Here is a 17,083-nt window from a genome sequence, read left to right on the forward strand (position 1 = left end):
AAAAGTTAAAGAGAGTTTACCATGTGACCCAGCAATTCTACTCCTAAGTATACAAGAAATGAAAACATGTACACACAAAAAAACCTGTACAGGAATTTTCATAGCAGCATCATTCAAAATAGCCAAAAAGTGGAAACAGAAGTTGAATGAATAAACAAAATGTGGTCTGTCTACACAATGGAAAATTATTTGGCCGTAAAAAGGAAAGAAGTATAGCCCTGGGCGTGGCTCAGTAGTTGAGCATCGACCTATGATCAAGGGGATCATGGCTTGATTCCGGGTCAGGGCACATGCCTGGGATGTGGCCCGATTCCCAGTCGGGAGCGTGCAGGAGGCAGCTGATCAATGACTCTCTGTCATCACTGATGTTTCTATCTCTCTCTCTCTCTCCCTTCCTCTCTGAAATCAATAAAGATATATTTAAAAAAAAAAAAAGGAAATAAGTACTAATACTTGTTATAACTGGATGAATCTTGAGAACATGAAAGAAGCCAAATACAAAAAGCCATATATTGTATAATTCCATTTATATGAAATATCCATACAGACCAATATCCTTGATGAGCACAGATGCAAAAATTCTCAACAAAATATTAGCAAACTGAACTCAACAATACATTAAAAGGATTATATACCATGACATAGTGGGATTCATCCCAGGGATGCAAGGATGGTTCAACATCTGTAAATCAATCAATGTGATACATCACATTAACAAAATAAAGGATAATGACCATATATCATCTCAACAGATTCAGAAAAAGCATTTGACAAAATTAAACATGCCTTCATTATAAAAACTCAACAAAGTGAGTATAGAAGAATCATATCTCAATATTATAAAGGCCATATATGATAAACCCGCAGTTAATATCATACTTAAAGCTTACAGAAAGCTTTTTCTGTAAGATCAGGAACAAGGCAAAGATGTCCACTATCACTACTTCTATTCAACATAGTATTAGAGTCATAACCACAGCAATTAGATAATAAAAAGAAATAAAAGGCATCCAAAATGGAAAGAGATAAGTAAAACTTTCATTATTTGTAGATAACATGATGTGATATATAGAAAACCCTAAAGACTCCACCAAAAAAACTATTAAAATAAGTAAATTCAGTATAAAGTTGTAGGATACAGAATCAATAGATAGAAATCTGTTGTGTTTCTATACATCAATAACGAGTGATCAGAAAAAGAAAACAATCCCATTTACAACTGCATCAATAAGTATAAAATACCTAGGAATAAATTTAAGCAAGGAGATGAAAGACCTGTACTCTGAAAACTATTGAGACATTGAAGAAAGGAATTGAAGAAGATACAAATAAATGGAAGGATATACCTTGCTCATGAATTGGAAGGATTAATATTGTAAAATGTCCTTACTACCTAAAGCAAATCTACAGGTGATACAGATTCAATGCAATCCCTATTAAAATACCAACTGCATTTTTCTCAGAATTAGAACAACTAATTCAAAAATTTACATGGAACCACAAAAGACCCAGAATAGTCAAAGAAATCTTGGGAGAAAACAAAGTGGAAGGTATCACACTCCCTGATATCAAACTATACTACAAGGCTACAATAATCAAAACAGTGTGGTACTAGCATGAAAACAGATATATAGATCAATGGAATAGACTAGAGATCCCAAAAATAAATCTTCTCTTACATAGTCAATTAATCTATGACAAAGAAGGCAAGGATATACAATGGAGTAAAGACAGTCTCTTCAATAAGTAGTGTTGAGGAAACTGTACCGATACATGCAAAAACAAATGAAACTGGACTACTTTTTTACACCATATATAAAATAAACTCAAAAATGGATTAAAGACTTAAATATAAGACCTGAAACCAAAATCTTCTAGAAGAAAACATAGGCAGTAATCTCCTGGACATCACTCTTAGCAGTATCTTTTTGGATATGTCTCTTCAAACAAGGGGAAAAAAGAAAAATAAATAAACAAACGGGACTACATCACACTAAAAAGTTTTTACACACTGAAGGAAGCCATCAACAAAATGAAAAGATAACTTACTGAATTGGAGAAGATATTTGCAAATGATACATCTGACAACATAAATCCAAAACATATAAGGAACTCATACAACTTAACACCAAAAAAAATCCAATTAAAAAAAAAAAAAAATGGGCAGAGCCCTAGCTGGTTTGCTCAGTGGTTAGAGCATCAGTCCTCGAACTGAAGAGTCCTGGGTTCAATTCCGGCCAAGGGCTTTATCCCCAGCCCCGATCGGGGTGCATGCAGGATGCAAGCAGTTGATGTGTCTCTCTCACATCGCTGTTTCCCTCCCTCCTTTCCCCTCCCTCCCTCTCTCTCCCCCTTCCACTCTCTCTGAAAAACAATGGAAAAAATATCCTCAGGTGAGGATTAAAAAAAAAAAAAATTTAAAAATGGGCAGAGGTGGGTGAAAAATGTAAAAGGATTAAGAACTACAAATTGGTAGTTACAAAATAGTCACAGGAATGTAAAAGTACAGCATAGGGAATATAATCAATAATATTGTAATAACTGTGTATGGTACCGGTGGGTACTTGAAATATCGGGGGATCACTCTGTAAAGTATATGACTGTTTAATCACTATGCTATACACATGAAACTAATAAAAATAATATTGAATGTTCAATGGGCAGAGGACCTGAGTAAATATTTTCCTAACAGAACAAACAGATGACCAACAGATATATGAAAAGATGCTCAACATCACTAATGATTGGGAAAATTAAAATCAAAGCCACAATGAGATATCACCTCACACCTGTCAGATGGCTACCATCAATAAATCAATAAACCACAAATGTTGGCAAGCATGTGGAGAAAAGGGAACCCTTGTACACTGTTGGTGGGACTGTAAACTATTGCAGCCACTCTCAAAAACAGTATGGAGATTCCTCAAAAATTAAAAATAGAACTACCATATAACCCAGCAATTCCACTTCTGAGTATTTATCTGAAGAAAATAAAACCACTAATTCAAAAAGAGATATGCACTCCTATGTTCACTTGCAGGATTACTAGTAATAACCAAGATATGGAAGTAACCTACAAGTCAAAGGTGTGATATATATACACAACAGGATATTATTCAGCTGTAAAAATAATGAAATCTTGCCATTTTCAATAACATTGTTGGACCTAGAGGGTATTATGCTAAATGAAATAAGTGAGACAGAAAAAAAAACAAATACCCTATGATTTCACTTATATATTGAATCTAAAATATATATATATATATATATATATATATGCACAAAACAGAAACAGACTGAGACCAAGTTGATACTTAAAGGGAGGGTGTGGAGAAATGGGGGGAATTTTTAAAAAAACAAAATATCCAGAATAGGCAAATCCATAGAAACAGAAAGTAGAGTAGTGGTTGACAGGAGCTAGGGGCTTGAGAGAGGAGGGGAAATGAGGGGAGACTGTATAATGGGTATGGGGTCTTCTTTTGGGGTGATGAAAATATTCTGGAACTAAATAGAGGTGGTGGTTGCACAACTTTGTAAATGTACTAAGTGCCACAAATTTTGAAAATGGTTAATTTCATATTATGTAAATTTCACCTCAATTAAAACAAAAACAGCATAATACCCACACACATAAGCCCTCAAAATGCTATGAAAGGTGCTGAAAACCAGGAGTTCAATAGATGAAGAGGTGGAGGGGAAAGCATCCTAGGTATGGGGAAAGGTTCAGAAGGGAGTGTGGTGGCAAATTATCTACTCTGGCCAGACGGAGCATGGAGCAAGTGGCTTATAGAGAAGAGAGGGTTTCTGCTGCAGGGTCTGTAGAGGCCAGGCCCAGGAGGGGAACAGGAAACCCCTGAAAACTTCTAACAGGGCTCAGACTTAGGTGTTTTTTTTTAATATATCTTATTGATTTCAGAGAGAGGAAAGGAGAGGGAGAGAGAGAGATAGAAACATCAATGATGAGAGAGTCATTAATCGGCTGCCTCCTGCACGCCCCCAACTGGGGATTGAGCCCGGAACCCCGGCATGTGCCCTGACCGTAAATCAAACCCGGATCGCCTGGATCCTAGGTCAGTGCTCAACCACTGAGCCATGCCTGGCTGGGCAAGACTTAGGTTTTTAAAAGACCGTTTTGCAATGTGCAGGATAGCCTGAAGTGGGGCCAGCGGTGTGCGGAGGCAGGTCCGGAGGCTGTTATGGAAGAGTGGGTGGTGGATGTGCCTAGCACAGAGAGGGGTATAGGTCCATGGTGAATTGTCTTTGCTATGAAAAATGGAGGTATCGGTGAGGACTAGCAGGGACACTGTCTCACAGTGTGCTAGATCTGAGCTGGAGACAGGGTAGAAAGGCATCGGAGCAGGGATGGTGGTATTAGAAGTCCTGGAGAATGAACAAAACCTCTAGGGACAGTGTGATGTGCAGAGACAAGAACTGTGAAGGGCCCCAACCAGCCTTTAGGGGAAGAGAAAGAGACTGATTGACTCGACAAGGAGCTAGGCAACAGGAGCTTTTCAGGAGCAGTGATGTCAACCACTGTGCAGATGTGTCAATTTTCAGAAAGAAACATATCGACTGGGTTTGGCAGTGTGAGAAGGGCAGTGACCTTGTGACATTTTTTTTTTAACCCTCACCCGAAGATATTTTTTCCATTGCTTTTCAGAGAAAGTGGAAGGGAGAAAGAGAGAGAGCGAGATCGGTGTGAGAGAAACACATCAATTGGTTGCCCCCTCACTGCCCTGACAGAGGCCAGGGATGGAGGCTGCAACCGAGGTACATGCCCTTGGCAGGAATCAAAACTGGGACCCTTCCGTCTCTGGGCCAGATGCTCTAACCATTGAGCCAAATCAGCCAGGGCCCTTTCGACTTTTTTTTTTTTATATCTATCTTTATTGATTTCAGAGAAATGAAGAGAGATAGAAACATCAATGATGAGAGAGTTGTCATTGATCAGCTGCCTCCTGCACGCCCCCCGACTGGGGATCCAGACCGCAACCCAGGCATCTGCCCTGACCAGGAATCGAACCGAGATCACCTGGATCCTAGGTCCATGCTCAACCTCTGAGCCACGCCCAACTGGGCCCCTTGTGACATTTTAACTGGAGAACTGGGAGTAAAAGAAAGACCTGACAGCAAGGGGAGTGAGTGGGAAGTGAGGATGTGGAGCCAGCAAGGCAGTAACAACAGCTCTTTGAAGGAGAGAGTGCTGGCTGGAAGGAGAGTTTTGGGTTGTTTTATGGAGTTTAAAGTCTGGGGAGGAGGAAGGAGTGGAGGTGGGGGAGGTACAGGAAGGAAGGTTCCTGGGATCCAGGGCCTGGGTGGATGGGCTGGAGGATGTGGCCTTGGTCAAAGGGCCAGATAAGGAAGGGGGTGGAGGTACAGTTACGTTTTAAGCGCTAACAGTGGGAGAGCCTATCTTAAGCATTCTTTTTCTGTGAAAAAGGGTGAGGCCACGTGCGTGGAGCGTGGGTCTGAAATGGAAAAATAAAGTATGAGGGACCTCTCCCAGTTTTGGAGAGGTCACTGGACTGCGTTGGGGGAATGGAGGAGGGTCTGGACAGGGCTAGAAAGGCCTGCAAGTGCCTAGACTAGGGTTGCCAGATTTAGCGCAAACTGCAGGATGCCTCGTTACATTTGAATTTCACATAAGCAACGAATAACTTTCTAGTTCACCTCACGCAACATTTAGGACCTACTTATATATATATATATACAAAAGTTATTGCTACTTATCTGAAAATCAAATGTAACCAAGCGTCCCATAATGTACCTGGGAATCCTACCCGGCATGGGGCGTAGGGGATGGAAGGGGCAGCGCGCCCCGGCCTCGGGACCCAAGCATGGGACATGAGTAGTCGTGTCACAAGGGAGGGGTGCTCGAGTGAGGCGAAAGCAGGGGCCACAGCTTGGTCCATCTACCCCGCGCCGCCAGGCAGCACCAAGGTCTCCACCGGTTCTTCCCGGGACGGACAGGCACCCTGCACCAGAACTTTGGTCTCGTCCCACCCACCCCAGTACAGCCGTGGTGTCGCCCTAGCAGCCCATCGATAACTCTAAGCTCGGCCTCAGACTCTATCGACTCACTCTGGCTCCGCTCGACGTCCTGGACTGAGGGCGGAGCGCGGAGCCGCCTGTACGGTAGGGAGGTCGCCGAACGAGGGCTAGAAAGCGGCTACTGTGTGGCCGCGAAAGCGCGCCCGGAGGAAGCTAGCCCAGTGGGACAGAGCCAGGACGGTCGGCGGAGCACCGGGGAGCGCCGGGGCCCCGCCACGAAGGACCCCCTCACATCAGGTCTAGCCGCTGGCCTGCTACGCATGCGCAGCCACAGCCCTCCGCTTTCCCGGCGGCCCATCTGCCTCCTTGCGCACGCGCGACCCATCCTTGCGGCAGAGGGGCTTTAGGGGCGTGACTGCCCCCTGCGGGTGGCGGGTGGGGTGGCGTCTGGGACGAGACTTTGGGGTCCGGAACAGAGCACACGCCTTGGAGCTGGGAGGCTGCCCCTGGCCGCTTGCCAGGCGTGTCCCTAACGTCTCTGATCCTCAGTTTCTGTCTCCCCAAGTGGACTGATAATCTGTTTAGGACAGCGATTTCCAACCGGTGTGCCGCAAGAATTTTTTAAAATTTATTTTTTATTTTTTTAAATATATCTTTATTGATTTCATAGAGAGGAAAGGAGAGGGAGAAAGAGAAATAGAAACATCCATGATGAGAGAGTCATGGATCGGCTGCCTCCTGCACGCCCCCAACTGGGGATCTAGCCCGCCATCCCGGCATGTGCCCTGACCGGGAATCGAACCCTTATGGCCTGGATCCTGGGTCAATGCTCAACCGCTAAGCCACGCCCGGCCGGGCCCGCAAGAATTTTTAAAACATGCAATACCTGACTATTTAGTCAGGGGCACTGACCTCTTTCCCCTTAGATTGTCAAATAAAAAAATGACAACAGCCAACACAATAGCCTTCTGATGTAAATGAGTCAAAATCATACTTATTTTTTGTCAGATCAGCAAAATATATATATTTTGGTGTGCCACAGAATTTTAGTAATTAGTTTATGTGTGCCATGATATATAAATGGTTGAAAATTGCTGGTTTAGGACATAGAAGACATACTCACCTTTCTGTTTTCCAGATGCTCTGACCTTTGACCCCTGCCTAGTCTTCCAAGCAGCTACAATATGAACCCGTCCCCAGGCACGGTGGGCAGTGACCCTGTCATCTTGGCTACTGCAGGCTATGACCACACCGTTCGGTTTTGGCAGGCCCATAGCGGAATCTGCACCCGCACAGTGCAGCACCAGGACTCTGTATCCTCTGCTGGGGCGGTGGGGAGGGTGGTGCTGGACAGGACCCCTGGTGGGGAATCACAACCTGGGCAAAGGCCTGGGGTGGGGAGGATACAGCAGCAGCTGAGTCAGATGGTGGAGGCCTTAAGGGGCCCCTGACCCCAGGGCTGCTCTACTGGTCATCCTCCTTAACAGACATAGCAGGTGAATGCACTGGAGATCACACCCGACCGCAGCATGATTGCTGCTGCAGGTACCTGTACCCTTAGCCTGACTCCTAACCTCTGGTGGGTTGATCTAGGCACAGACAAACCTCAGTTTGGCTTGTGTCCACAGGTTACCAGCACATCCGCATGTATGATCTCAACTCCAATAACCCCAACCCCATCATCAGCTATGACGGGGTCAATAAGAACATCGCATCTGTGGGCTTCCATGAGGATGGCCGCTGGATGTACACGGGTGGGGAGGACTGCACTGCCCGGATCTGGGACCTCAGGTGTGGGTGCCAGGCAGGAGGGATGTGTGGGGATACTGGATGTATGGGGGTGAGGGCCAGGCTGGAGAGTGACTTAGGTGGGGTTCCCTCTCAGCAAAGGCTGAGACAGGGTTTACCATGTAGGTGATTTATTGAAGTTGAGGAAAGCAGGTTAGGGAAGGGAGAAAGCCACACACAGATGAGTCCTGCCTCAGCCTGACCCCACAGGGAGCTCTGGAAAATAAATTGCATCAAAGAGCCAGTCCTGCCTTGAGGCAGTGGACTGGCCTTTATGCCCCCTCTGAGTCAATCATTAGCTTCAGGCTGCCCCTGGTGAGTGCTGAGCTTCCCAAGTATCTCCTGTGGGTCAGCTCCTATTAGCAGAGGATTAAGGATAAATGGCCAGGGAAAGGGCATCTGGATGGGGCACCAACAGCATCTCCTACAGACAGTGATATCTCCTACCCCAAAGGTCCCGCAACCTGCAGTGTCAGCGGATCTTCCAGGTGAACGCACCTATTAACTGTGTGTGTCTGCACCCCAACCAGGTGAGGGGCATGCACAGGGCTGGGCACCCTGGGGCTTTGGAGGGCAGGGGTCCTGCCTTACCTCACCTCCCCTGCATCCCAGGCAGAGCTCATTGTGGGTGATCAGAGCGGCGCTATCCACATCTGGGACTTAAAAACTGACCACAATGAGCAGCTGATCCCTGAGCCTGAGGTCTCCATCACATCTGCCCACATTGACCCAGATGCAAGCTACATGGCAGCAGTCAATAGCACTGTGAGTCCTGGGGTGGGTTCAGTGGGGGAGACCAGCTCAGCACCCAGCTCCTTATTTCCCAGATGTCCCCAGGCCCCTCCCCTTATCCCACAGTCCTGCTTCCCCTTCCTGTGCTCCAGCTCCAACCCAGTCACCAAAGTCAAGATGCCACCTCTCATTACCTGCTGTAGCCCCACCAACAGATTCCATCTCCTGAATCTCTCGTCTGTGTCACCCACCCCATCATTTCCTGGTCCAAGTTTCCCTTGTCTTCCCTTCTTGTGGCCTCCCTCCCTCCTCTCTGACCTCCCCTCACCCCAGTCCATTCTCTTTCTGCCACCAGGGCATTTTTCAGCAGTACCACTGTTCCCTTCATAAATACCATGATGACCCTGCCTTCTTACCAGGGCCTCAAGATGCTGTGGTTTGGCCCCTGATCTCCTGTCCAGCCTCATTTTCTCCCTTTAATGTGTATTAAATCACTTGTTCCACAACACCCCCCAACTCCTCTACTCTGAGCCTTTGTGCTTCTGTTCCCTTTCTGGGGTGCCCTCCTCCCATCTCATTTTTCACATTCTGGTTGGCCAGCAGCATTAAGAAGGCTAGACATGGCCTCCTGCTTTCAGCCTGCTTTCAGGCCTGATTGGGGCTAGGCCTCTAAGGTGCTCCCTGCAGGCAGGACCAGATGTGCCTGCAAGATGTCCCTGGCCCCCAGATCCCCTGTGTACAGCCAGTGTTGGATGGTAGCCCCTAGTCTGGGACTACCTGCTAGGGCATCCTTGCCCATGTGTTAGACTGGAGGGTCTGGTCCTCCCATGACTTTCCTCCTACCCTGCAGGGGAACTGCTATGTCTGGAATCTGACGGGGGGCATTGGCGATGAGGTGACACAGCTCATCCCCAAGACCAAGATCCCAGCACACACCCGCTACGCCCTGCAGTGCCGCTTCAGCCCAGACTCCACGTGTGTGCGGGGCCTAAGGCACCAGGAGTTCACCATGGCTGCGGGAGGAAGGGACCTGCCTGGGGCTGGGGCTTGATGGATCCAGGCCTGCTTGGTAGATTGCAAGGGGGTGCAGGGTTGGAGTGGCTACTGATGACATCCTCACCACACTTATACCCACCCCTAGGCTCCTCGCCACCTGCTCAGCCGACCAGACGTGCAAGATTTGGAGGACATCCAACTTCTCCCTGATGACGGAGTTGAGCATCAAGAGCAGTAACCCTGGAGAGTCATCCCGAGGCTGGATGTGGGGCTGTGCCTTCTCAGGGGACTCCCAGTACATTGTCACTGGTGAGTCCGACCTACCCTACCCTATCTCCTTACCCCGCTAGCCCAGTGGTGGCTGCTGCTGCTTCCCTGCTACCTGGGAGCCAGATTCCAGTGTGGCCCAGCCTGGGGCCAAATCTTGAGCTGCTACCAATATCCTCCCCTCCCTGCAGCTTCCTCTGACAATCTGGCCCGGCTCTGGTGCGTGGAGACCGGAGAGATCAAGAGAGAATATGGTGGTCATCAGAAAGCCGTGGTCTGCTTGGCCTTCAACGACAGTGTGTTGGGCTAGCCTGTACCCCCCTTGGGATTGCAGGCAGCCATCAGGCAGCACTGGCTAGATGTGACTGTTCAGCTGCCAAGTCAGAGCGAACCCCCATGGGCTAGCCTTGGCCAGCCTAGATTGGCCAAGCTGGTCTGTCCAGGAGCTCTTTTAGCCCCCAGTTGCTTATCTGGATGTGACAGGGCTCAGGAGGCTGACCCAAGACAATCTGGTTGCTGCCCACCCCCAAGCCAGTGCTTTTCTCCCTCCCCGCCTGTTACATGTCCCAAGGCCACAGAGAACACTATCATGGCCAGGTGGAGGGGTTTATTAGCCCCCGCCGGTGGCTGCCTTCCATGGTAGTGATGACAGGGCCGTCCAGCTGGCTGGCTTGTGGGGCTGGGTGGGCTAGGGGCTCAGTCTGGGAGGTAATAAAAACAGACTGACACGCAGATGTTGCTCGGGAAGCAGATGTCGATGCATAGGTAGATCAGCCGCTGCCTCCGGGGCCCTGGCGGGAGGGACCTCTGTGAACCCCATTTCCCGAACTGTCCATGGGAGCCCAGGCCTCTCCCCATAGCCGCCCCGACTCACCCTCTGCTCGACGGGCCCAGTAAATGGGGGTCTTTGTGCAAAAGTGCCGCACTGAAGCCCCCACCTGGGCAGGGTCCACCTCACGGCTCCCAAGCACTGCCAGCAGCTCCTGGGCATAGTGGGTATCCTGGCTGGGGCTGTTAGGCCCCTGGGTCTGCAGAGAAGGCTCTGGTGGGCCATGGGCCAGGGATACTTGCACTGCTTTTGGCTAGGCAGGGCCCATGAATCGTTGGACAAGCAAGCCAGCACTGTGCCAGCTCTGCCCTCAGCTCTTGTCAGCAGCCTCAGCAAAGGGAAGATAGAGCTTCTGTTCCCTGAAACCAGAGCCCCAACCCACCCCAGGCCGAGGCTGTACACAGGACCCTTTGTCTGGCCCCTGGCCTGGGAAGCCTGACCGTGCGAGTATGGGGGCTGCTCACCCTTGAGGTGTTCACCAGAAGCTGCAGGGTCTTGCGATCTCTAGGCTCCATCAGGTGGAGGAAGCAGGCCTGGTGCTCCGCAGGGCGGTAACAGACACAGCCCTGGGGAGGCAGGCAGGTAAGGCAAATCTACCTGAACACCTTTTGGAAGCGACCCCCTCCTCCCCACCAGCCAACTCACGCTCTGCCCATCGAACAGCACCGCCCAGCTGCGGTTGCTCTGAGCCGGGGTTACCCTGATGGTTGCCACATTCCGGGCCACGTCCACCTGGGCAGTTTGGTTGAACTGGTACACCCTGGGGCTCGGGATGGTCAGACGGAGCATCTGTAGCAGTGGCTGAGTGGGAAGCCACAGCTCAGCTGGGCAGGGTGGGGCAGCCCTCAACCCTCTTTCCCCAGCCCGGCTTTGAGGCTTTTGACCTCTCCCACTCCGTTGTCCTCCCCCTGTAAGCTGGTTGTGCTCGCCTCTCCTCCCCCTTCCCACTCTCTGCACCCCTACCCCTGCCCAGGTCCTGAGGAGGCTCACCTTGGGAGGGCTGTGAGCAAAGCCAAGAAGCCCTCCAGCCACAGCCCCAGTAGCAGCCAATGCCAGCAGCAGCAGCAGCAGACCCAGGGCTCTCCAGCCCCCATGGCAGGGCCTGGTCTTCACCTCGGGGCACATTGCAGTCAGTGGAGCCTGGAGCAGACACCAGGGAGCAGGCTGGCTCAGGGAAGGTAGGGGGCTGAAGAGGAGTGAGTGATGGGTGCTGCCCTCTTGTCCCCCACTCAGGGCATGCCCTGGGTCTTTGTCCTAGGAGAGGGCACTGGGTGGTGGGAGGCACTCACCCTGACAGGCCCAGGCCTGGGGTCCTCTGCACAGCAGCTCCCCTGCTCCATGATGCAGCCCTGGTGACAATGCACTGATTGTCTGCCACCCCTTGGAGTCAGCCAGGGAAACCTCAGGAGCCTCTGATAAGCCAAACAGCCGTCCTGGCCCCCTCCCCTCCTGACCCTACTGCCTCCTCCCCAGCCCAGCTACCTGAGCCAAGACAGCCCTTTCCCATCTACCTGGGAGTGGGGGAGGGGTGTGCTTGTCACCATGCCTGGCTCTCCTGACACCTGGTCTATGCTAACCAGAGAGCACAAACCAGGTAGGGCACAAGAGCATGGCCATTGTGGAAATCAAGACCTGCTGGCAAGAGCAACTTTGTAGAGTCTGGTTGGGGGCAGATTAATTATTCCAAAACAGGCCTGTTTCCAGTCTCCTGGGTTACCTCAACTCCTAGGGCTGGGCACAGGGCCTGGCACACAGCAAACCAATAAATGCCTATTATGAAAGATTGGTATTGGACTCTGCACCACCACCCTACTTCCCTCCCCATGCACCCCAGCCACTTCCCATCCCCCACAACACAGGATGGGCTGGGTAACATCCCACAAGACCACATGCCTGAGACCAGGATGGCTCCCAGGAGGCTCCACTGCAGTAAAGGTAGCCTACTTGAACCCCCCCACACCTGGGATGGTTCAGTCAGCCTCGTGTCCACCAGCCTCTGCCCTGACCAGCATGGCTTTCTCTAACTGAATTGTGCTATGGCCCTGTCTTGTAGCTTGCGTCTCCAGTCACTTGACACTGTGGATTGCAACAATCAGGGCTCCCCCGGCACTGGCAGCTTTCACAACATGGGTGTCCTCACCAGGAGCCCTTTTCTATTCTGTTTGCTTTCTGCTTCATTTTTCCTGGATCTTCAGAACCTGTTCCTCTAATGAGCCTGAGATGGGATGGAGTTTCCAGCTCTGGAACTGAAATCCCAGAATAGCCTTCAACTAAGTCCTCCCACCCCACACCCACACTAAGGCTAGACAGCTGCAGCCTCTGTGTGAAGGCTGCTGTCAAGGCGAGAGCAAGGAATGCTAGTCGGCATGCGTTTGAGAGTTTAATATGCATTTGGGTTCACACAGTGCAATAAAGGCAGTGATGGGGCGCAGGAGAGGAAGGTGTCGCTGGCTGCTGCACCTGCTTCATGCTCCTGGTGTGGGTGACAATGCCCTGACAGGCCTGCTCAATATCCAGACCCACCTTGAGCCGACCTCGCAGAGCCAACGTCAGCACCACCCTCACAGGCACCAGCTGCCCTGCTGTTGCCCCATGGCAGAGTCCAAACCCCAGACACTCCAGGCCTGGGAGGAGCTAAAGGCTCGAGATACTCTTTATTGCTGAGAACTCTTACAGAACAAGTGACAGTGCTGTGACTCTGGGACTAGGAGAGAAGCCACATGCTGTAGGCAGACACCACTGGGTGCAGGGCAAGGCACTGGGAAGGAGTCGGCCCAAAGGAACAGCTTCCCAGGCTCTACCCTACAAGTGCAGCCGGAGAGTCTGCTTATCAGGCCTGTTCCCAAAGGTCAGCAACTTAGGGAATAAGCAGAAAAGGCCAGGGCTCCCTATCAAGAGCCTGTGGCTAGCTGGTGAACCCTGCCAGTCTTCCAGCTGGCCACTGACAAAGGACTTCAGAGCCAAGATAGTTGGCCTCATGGACCATTGGCATCTAACCCCCACACAATCAAGAGTATGGGAGGACAGGAAGATATTGGATGCTTTGTAGGAACCATTTTCCTGTTCTTGAGCACATTTCTTTCTTCCTTCACCCAGAGGGCACCCTGGGTAACAGGCATTCCTTGGCCTGCCTGACTTTAACCCTGCTGCTCACTGTGGGGCATGGTGACCTCTAGGGTGGGATTTGCCCTACGAGACAGAGCACAGCTATTAACATGCTTAAAGTTCAGTTCCACCCCTTGACAAAGTTGTTCAAAAGTTTAAAAAAATAATTTTTGATAATGCTGCTCTCAGCTCTCTACACAGCAGGCCAAAGTTCAGAAAAGGCACCCACGCCCTCCTGGCCACTCAGCCAATATGCTCAGTCCATGTCACTTGGGTTTAAATGCACATCTGAGAAAGTCCTGGTTTAGTTGGGGTGAGTTTACAGAGCTGCACAACCATGTATGAGGAGCAGCAGCCCTGAGCGTCTGAAACACAACACTCAATTATGACAGAGTGGTTTTTAAGGAAGTATTGAGGGCAGCACCCCACAACCCAAGGACAGGGTGACAATACCAGGGGGTAGCCCCCTCCTCCTTTCCCACCCTGCAGGTGAAGAGCTGGGATGCAGTGGCAAGTTCCTCTGCTGATTACCATGCCCATGGGGCCATGGGTTGGTCTGGACGTTTCTTGTGATAGTCCAAATAACCAGCCCCTTCTTCCCTTTGCCCTACAAGGGGGCTTGATCCCTGAATTAAATTTTCAAATATGTGACACCCCTAGACCCACCTCAGTCCCATCAGCAGGCCCTTAAGTTATAGGAATCCTGGACAGATGTGAAGCCTGCTCTTGCCAACAGCAACCAAGGCCCTGGACGCCCACAATGCCTGCCAAGGTTAAAAGTGCATCTTAGGCCCTGGCCAGGTAGCTGTTGGTTAGAACATAGTCCTGATATGTCAAGGTTGTGGGTTCCATCCCCGGTCAGGGCACATGCAAGAAGCAACCAATGACTGCATAAATAAGTGGAACAACAACAAATTGATGTTGCTCTCTCTCCTTTCCTCTCTCTCTCTCTCTCAAAAAAAGAAAGTGCATCTTAAATTACATCTTTTAACAAAATCGCCCCACAAACGTTTACTTACAAGGTTAACTAGTGCCTTTGCTTAACTCCAAGTATACCGTTTGAAGCCTCCTAGCTGAGCAAGTGCTTAAGCCCCACCTATTAATTTGGTTAAGTGATTTTCAATTTTTTTTTTTTATTCTGTAGATTAAAGACGCTAAATCTTTAACCTTGAAGCGCGGGCAAAAGGTCAGCTATGCTGTCAACATAGAAATCAGGGACCATTATCCTCTTAGACAAGCAGTCACTTTCCTGATTACTCTTCACATCCCCTAGAGTGGAGACTCCAGTGAGGGTCAGGATGGTCTTCAGGCCACAGTTGACGCCCAGGAGGATGTCTGTGTCCAGGCGATCTCCCACCATGACGGTGCGCTCCGGGTTGATGCCGTACTCTTGGGACACGCAGTCGAAGATGAAGCGGCTGGGCTTCCCTATGATGTCGGCCCGGCGCTGGGAGGCCATCTCCACGGCTCGGACCAGACAACCGGTACCTGCGGGTGGGGAGAGGGGAGGGTAGGGGAGGAGAGGAGAGGAGAACGCCCAGGGTCAGAGGACTGGAGGGACCCACTGCCCGCCCTCCAACCTCCCGCCCCCGGGACGCACGGACCCGCGATGAAGCGGCCGTTCTCGAGAGGGAGCCGGTTGTCCATGTTGGTGCCCACGAGCAGACAGCTGGGCTGCTGCAGGTAGCGCACGGCCTTGGTGAGCTTCATGTAACTGAAGTGCGGGTCGAAGCCCACCACGACGGCGCGCACATCGGGCTCGAGTGGCGCTTCTAGCCAAGCGCCAGGGCCGTCGCCCAGCAAGGGATCCGGGCCCACGCCCACGCAGGCGACGCCCACGGCCTCCAGCTCCGAGGCCAGCGCCGCACTGCCCAGCACGTAGACCTTGGGAGCCGCAACGCCGGTCAGGCGCTGGCGCAGGTAGAGCGCGGTGCAGTAGGCCGTGCCGAAGACCTCGGGGCTGGAGCCGGGTCCCGCGGGGCCGCCGAAGCCCAGGTGCCGCAGCTTCTCGGCGTAGGCCTCACGGGTCTTGCTGCTGTTGTTGGTGATAAAGCCAAGGCGCTTGCCACAGGCCCGCAGCGCCGTTAGGGCCTCAGGAGCGCCAGGCACGGCTGTCTCGCCGCGCCACAGCACACCGTCGCAGTCGAACAGCAGCGTGTCCACGTCGGCCAGCAGCGCCCGGGCCCGCTCGGCGTTCAGCCGCACGCAGCGGGAGTCGTCGCCGCCTGCCTCTGCTTCTGCCATGGCCGCCCGCCGCCGTCGCCGCCACCGGCCGCCACCGGCCGCTCCTCACAGCCGCCCGCCACAGTGTCCGCCCCACCCCCGCCGTGCTCATTGGCCTTCCGCTTCACGCGCGCCACCCATTGGACACCGCCTGCACCAATCCGAACCTGCCTACTGCGGATTGCGGAAGCTCAGCGCCAACCGTTAAGGCCGGGCGCAGGGAAGCGGGCAACCATTGGCTGTAGGGCCAGGGGCGCTCCTGTAATTGGCTGGCAGGGAGCCAACCGGCATTCGGAGTGGAACCTTGACTGCGGAAACGAAGAGGGGCCAGGAAGCCGGCGCAGGACGCAAGGCCGCTGCTTATTGGGCAGCTCAGTGGGCAGCTCGCTCATTGGAGGCGCGTGGTCAGCCTAGGTGACGGAGATCCTTAATCCAATGACCCTGGGCCAGGCAGGCTACTATTGGCTGGCTTCTCTCCCGCCTTGCGGGCGGGGCTAGCCGCAGGAGCGCGGTAGGGATGGGTGCTGCCCCCCTTTCGGAGACAGCTGGGTGTTCGCCTTTGCTTGAGCTGAGTCTAGCGGTGTCCTCCCCACTGGGCAGTCTTCGCACAAGGTGTCAGCGCCCGGGCCGATTGCGGCCAGTCCTGAGAGCCACCTCGGGACTCCTTCCTAACAAGCCCTGCGTTCTCATTTCTAGCCCTTTGCAAAACTGAGCTATCTGGCCAGGGCCCTCTGTAACTTTCCAAATATCCTTATAATTTAAATACCTTGGCTCTGAATTCTTTCAAGCTGAACTAAAGTACAGAGGTTGCTGAACCGAAGTCCAGCCTAACTTGTTGCTAACACCTGGTGCCATTTTTCCACCTCTAACATTACCACTTTCAATAGGACTAGGTGGCAGAACAATAACAGGCCCCAGTTTCCTGAGAACCTGCTCTGTGCCAGGCGATCCAGACCTCCAAACCTTAATGTGTCAGACTCCCTGCTCCTCTCTTGGACCCCAGCTCTCCATAAAGTCTTCTTTGGACCTCCACCTAACCCCCAAACCCATGAGGTAAGGCCAGTGACCTCATTTCCCTCAGCGTTCTGCTTGTTTTCTTTCTTTTTTAATATGTTTTTAAAAATTGATTTGAGAGAGTGAGGAAGGGAGAGG

At 51.4% G+C, this 17,083-nt stretch overlaps 3 protein-coding genes across 6 annotated transcripts; 1 reads left to right on the forward strand and 2 right to left on the reverse strand.

The window, feature by feature from the left end:
* Positions 1–6,079: 6,079 nt before the first annotated feature.
* MLST8 (MTOR associated protein, LST8 homolog) lies at positions 6,080–11,738 on the forward strand. Of its 2 annotated transcripts, none has more exons than XM_081131414.1 (9): positions 6,080–6,288; positions 7,130–7,304; positions 7,485–7,536; positions 7,620–7,782; positions 8,234–8,309; positions 8,392–8,544; positions 9,362–9,486; positions 9,653–9,816; positions 9,966–11,738. In XM_081131414.1, exons 2-9 carry the CDS (start codon positions 7,176–7,178, stop codon positions 10,082–10,084), a joined length of 981 nt encoding a protein of 326 aa, XP_080987540.1. In that variant the 5' UTR covers positions 6,080–6,288; positions 7,130–7,175; the 3' UTR covers positions 10,085–11,738. The 2 variants fall into 2 exon arrangements, with proteins under 2 accessions (XP_080987540.1, XP_080987541.1); XM_081131415.1 differs by having other exon boundaries at positions 6,098–6,288; positions 7,488–7,536.
* Positions 10,367–12,851, reverse strand: BRICD5 (BRICHOS domain containing 5; the record flags this gene model as incomplete). Of its 3 annotated transcripts, none has more annotated exons than XM_081131417.1 (6): positions 10,367–10,565; positions 10,649–10,802; positions 11,068–11,169; positions 11,249–11,404; positions 11,594–11,743; positions 12,744–12,851. In XM_081131417.1, the coding sequence occupies 5 exons, from the start codon at positions 11,726–11,728 to the stop codon at positions 10,471–10,473; spliced, it is 642 nt and encodes a 213-aa protein (XP_080987543.1). In that variant the 3' UTR covers positions 10,367–10,470. The 3 variants fall into 3 exon arrangements, with proteins under 3 accessions (XP_080987543.1, XP_080987544.1, XP_080987542.1); XM_081131418.1 differs by lacking the exon at positions 12,744–12,851 and adding an exon at positions 11,893–11,943 and having other exon boundaries at positions 11,594–11,716; XM_081131416.1 differs by lacking the exon at positions 12,744–12,851 and having other exon boundaries at positions 11,249–11,728.
* Positions 12,852–13,238: 387 nt separating this feature from the next.
* Positions 13,239–16,037, reverse strand: PGP (phosphoglycolate phosphatase). The gene is made up of 2 exons (XM_081131419.1): positions 15,313–16,037; positions 13,239–15,196 (listed from the first exon to the last, which is right to left on the reverse strand). The coding sequence occupies exons 1-2, from the start codon at positions 15,950–15,952 to the stop codon at positions 14,871–14,873; spliced, it is 966 nt and encodes a 321-aa protein (XP_080987545.1). The 5' UTR covers positions 15,953–16,037; the 3' UTR covers positions 13,239–14,870.
* Positions 16,038–17,083: the final 1,046 nt, after the last annotated feature.

Source organism: Miniopterus schreibersii, assembly GCF_964146895.1.
Source record: "Miniopterus schreibersii genome assembly, chromosome: 3".
NCBI classification, from domain to species: Eukaryota; Metazoa; Chordata; class Mammalia; order Chiroptera; family Miniopteridae; genus Miniopterus; species Miniopterus schreibersii.

Coding starts and splice junctions, on each gene's coding strand:
- MLST8 (XM_081131414.1), top strand. CDS start 7,176: ATGAACCCGTCCCCAGGCACGGTGGGCAGTGACCCTGTCATCTTGGCT. Junction 7,305..7,484: donor CAGTGCAGCACCAGGACTCT/GTATCCTCTGCT, acceptor TAACAGACATAG/CAGGTGAATGCACTGGAGAT. Junction 7,537..7,619: donor CAGCATGATTGCTGCTGCAG/GTACCTGTACCC, acceptor TTGTGTCCACAG/GTTACCAGCACATCCGCATG.
- PGP (XM_081131419.1), bottom strand. CDS start 15,952: ATGGCAGAAGCAGAGGCAGGCGGCGACGACTCCCGCTGCGTGCGGCTG. Junction 15,197..15,312: donor GAACGGCCGCTTCATCGCGG/GTCCGTGCGTCC, acceptor CCCCACCCGCAG/GTACCGGTTGTCTGGTCCGA.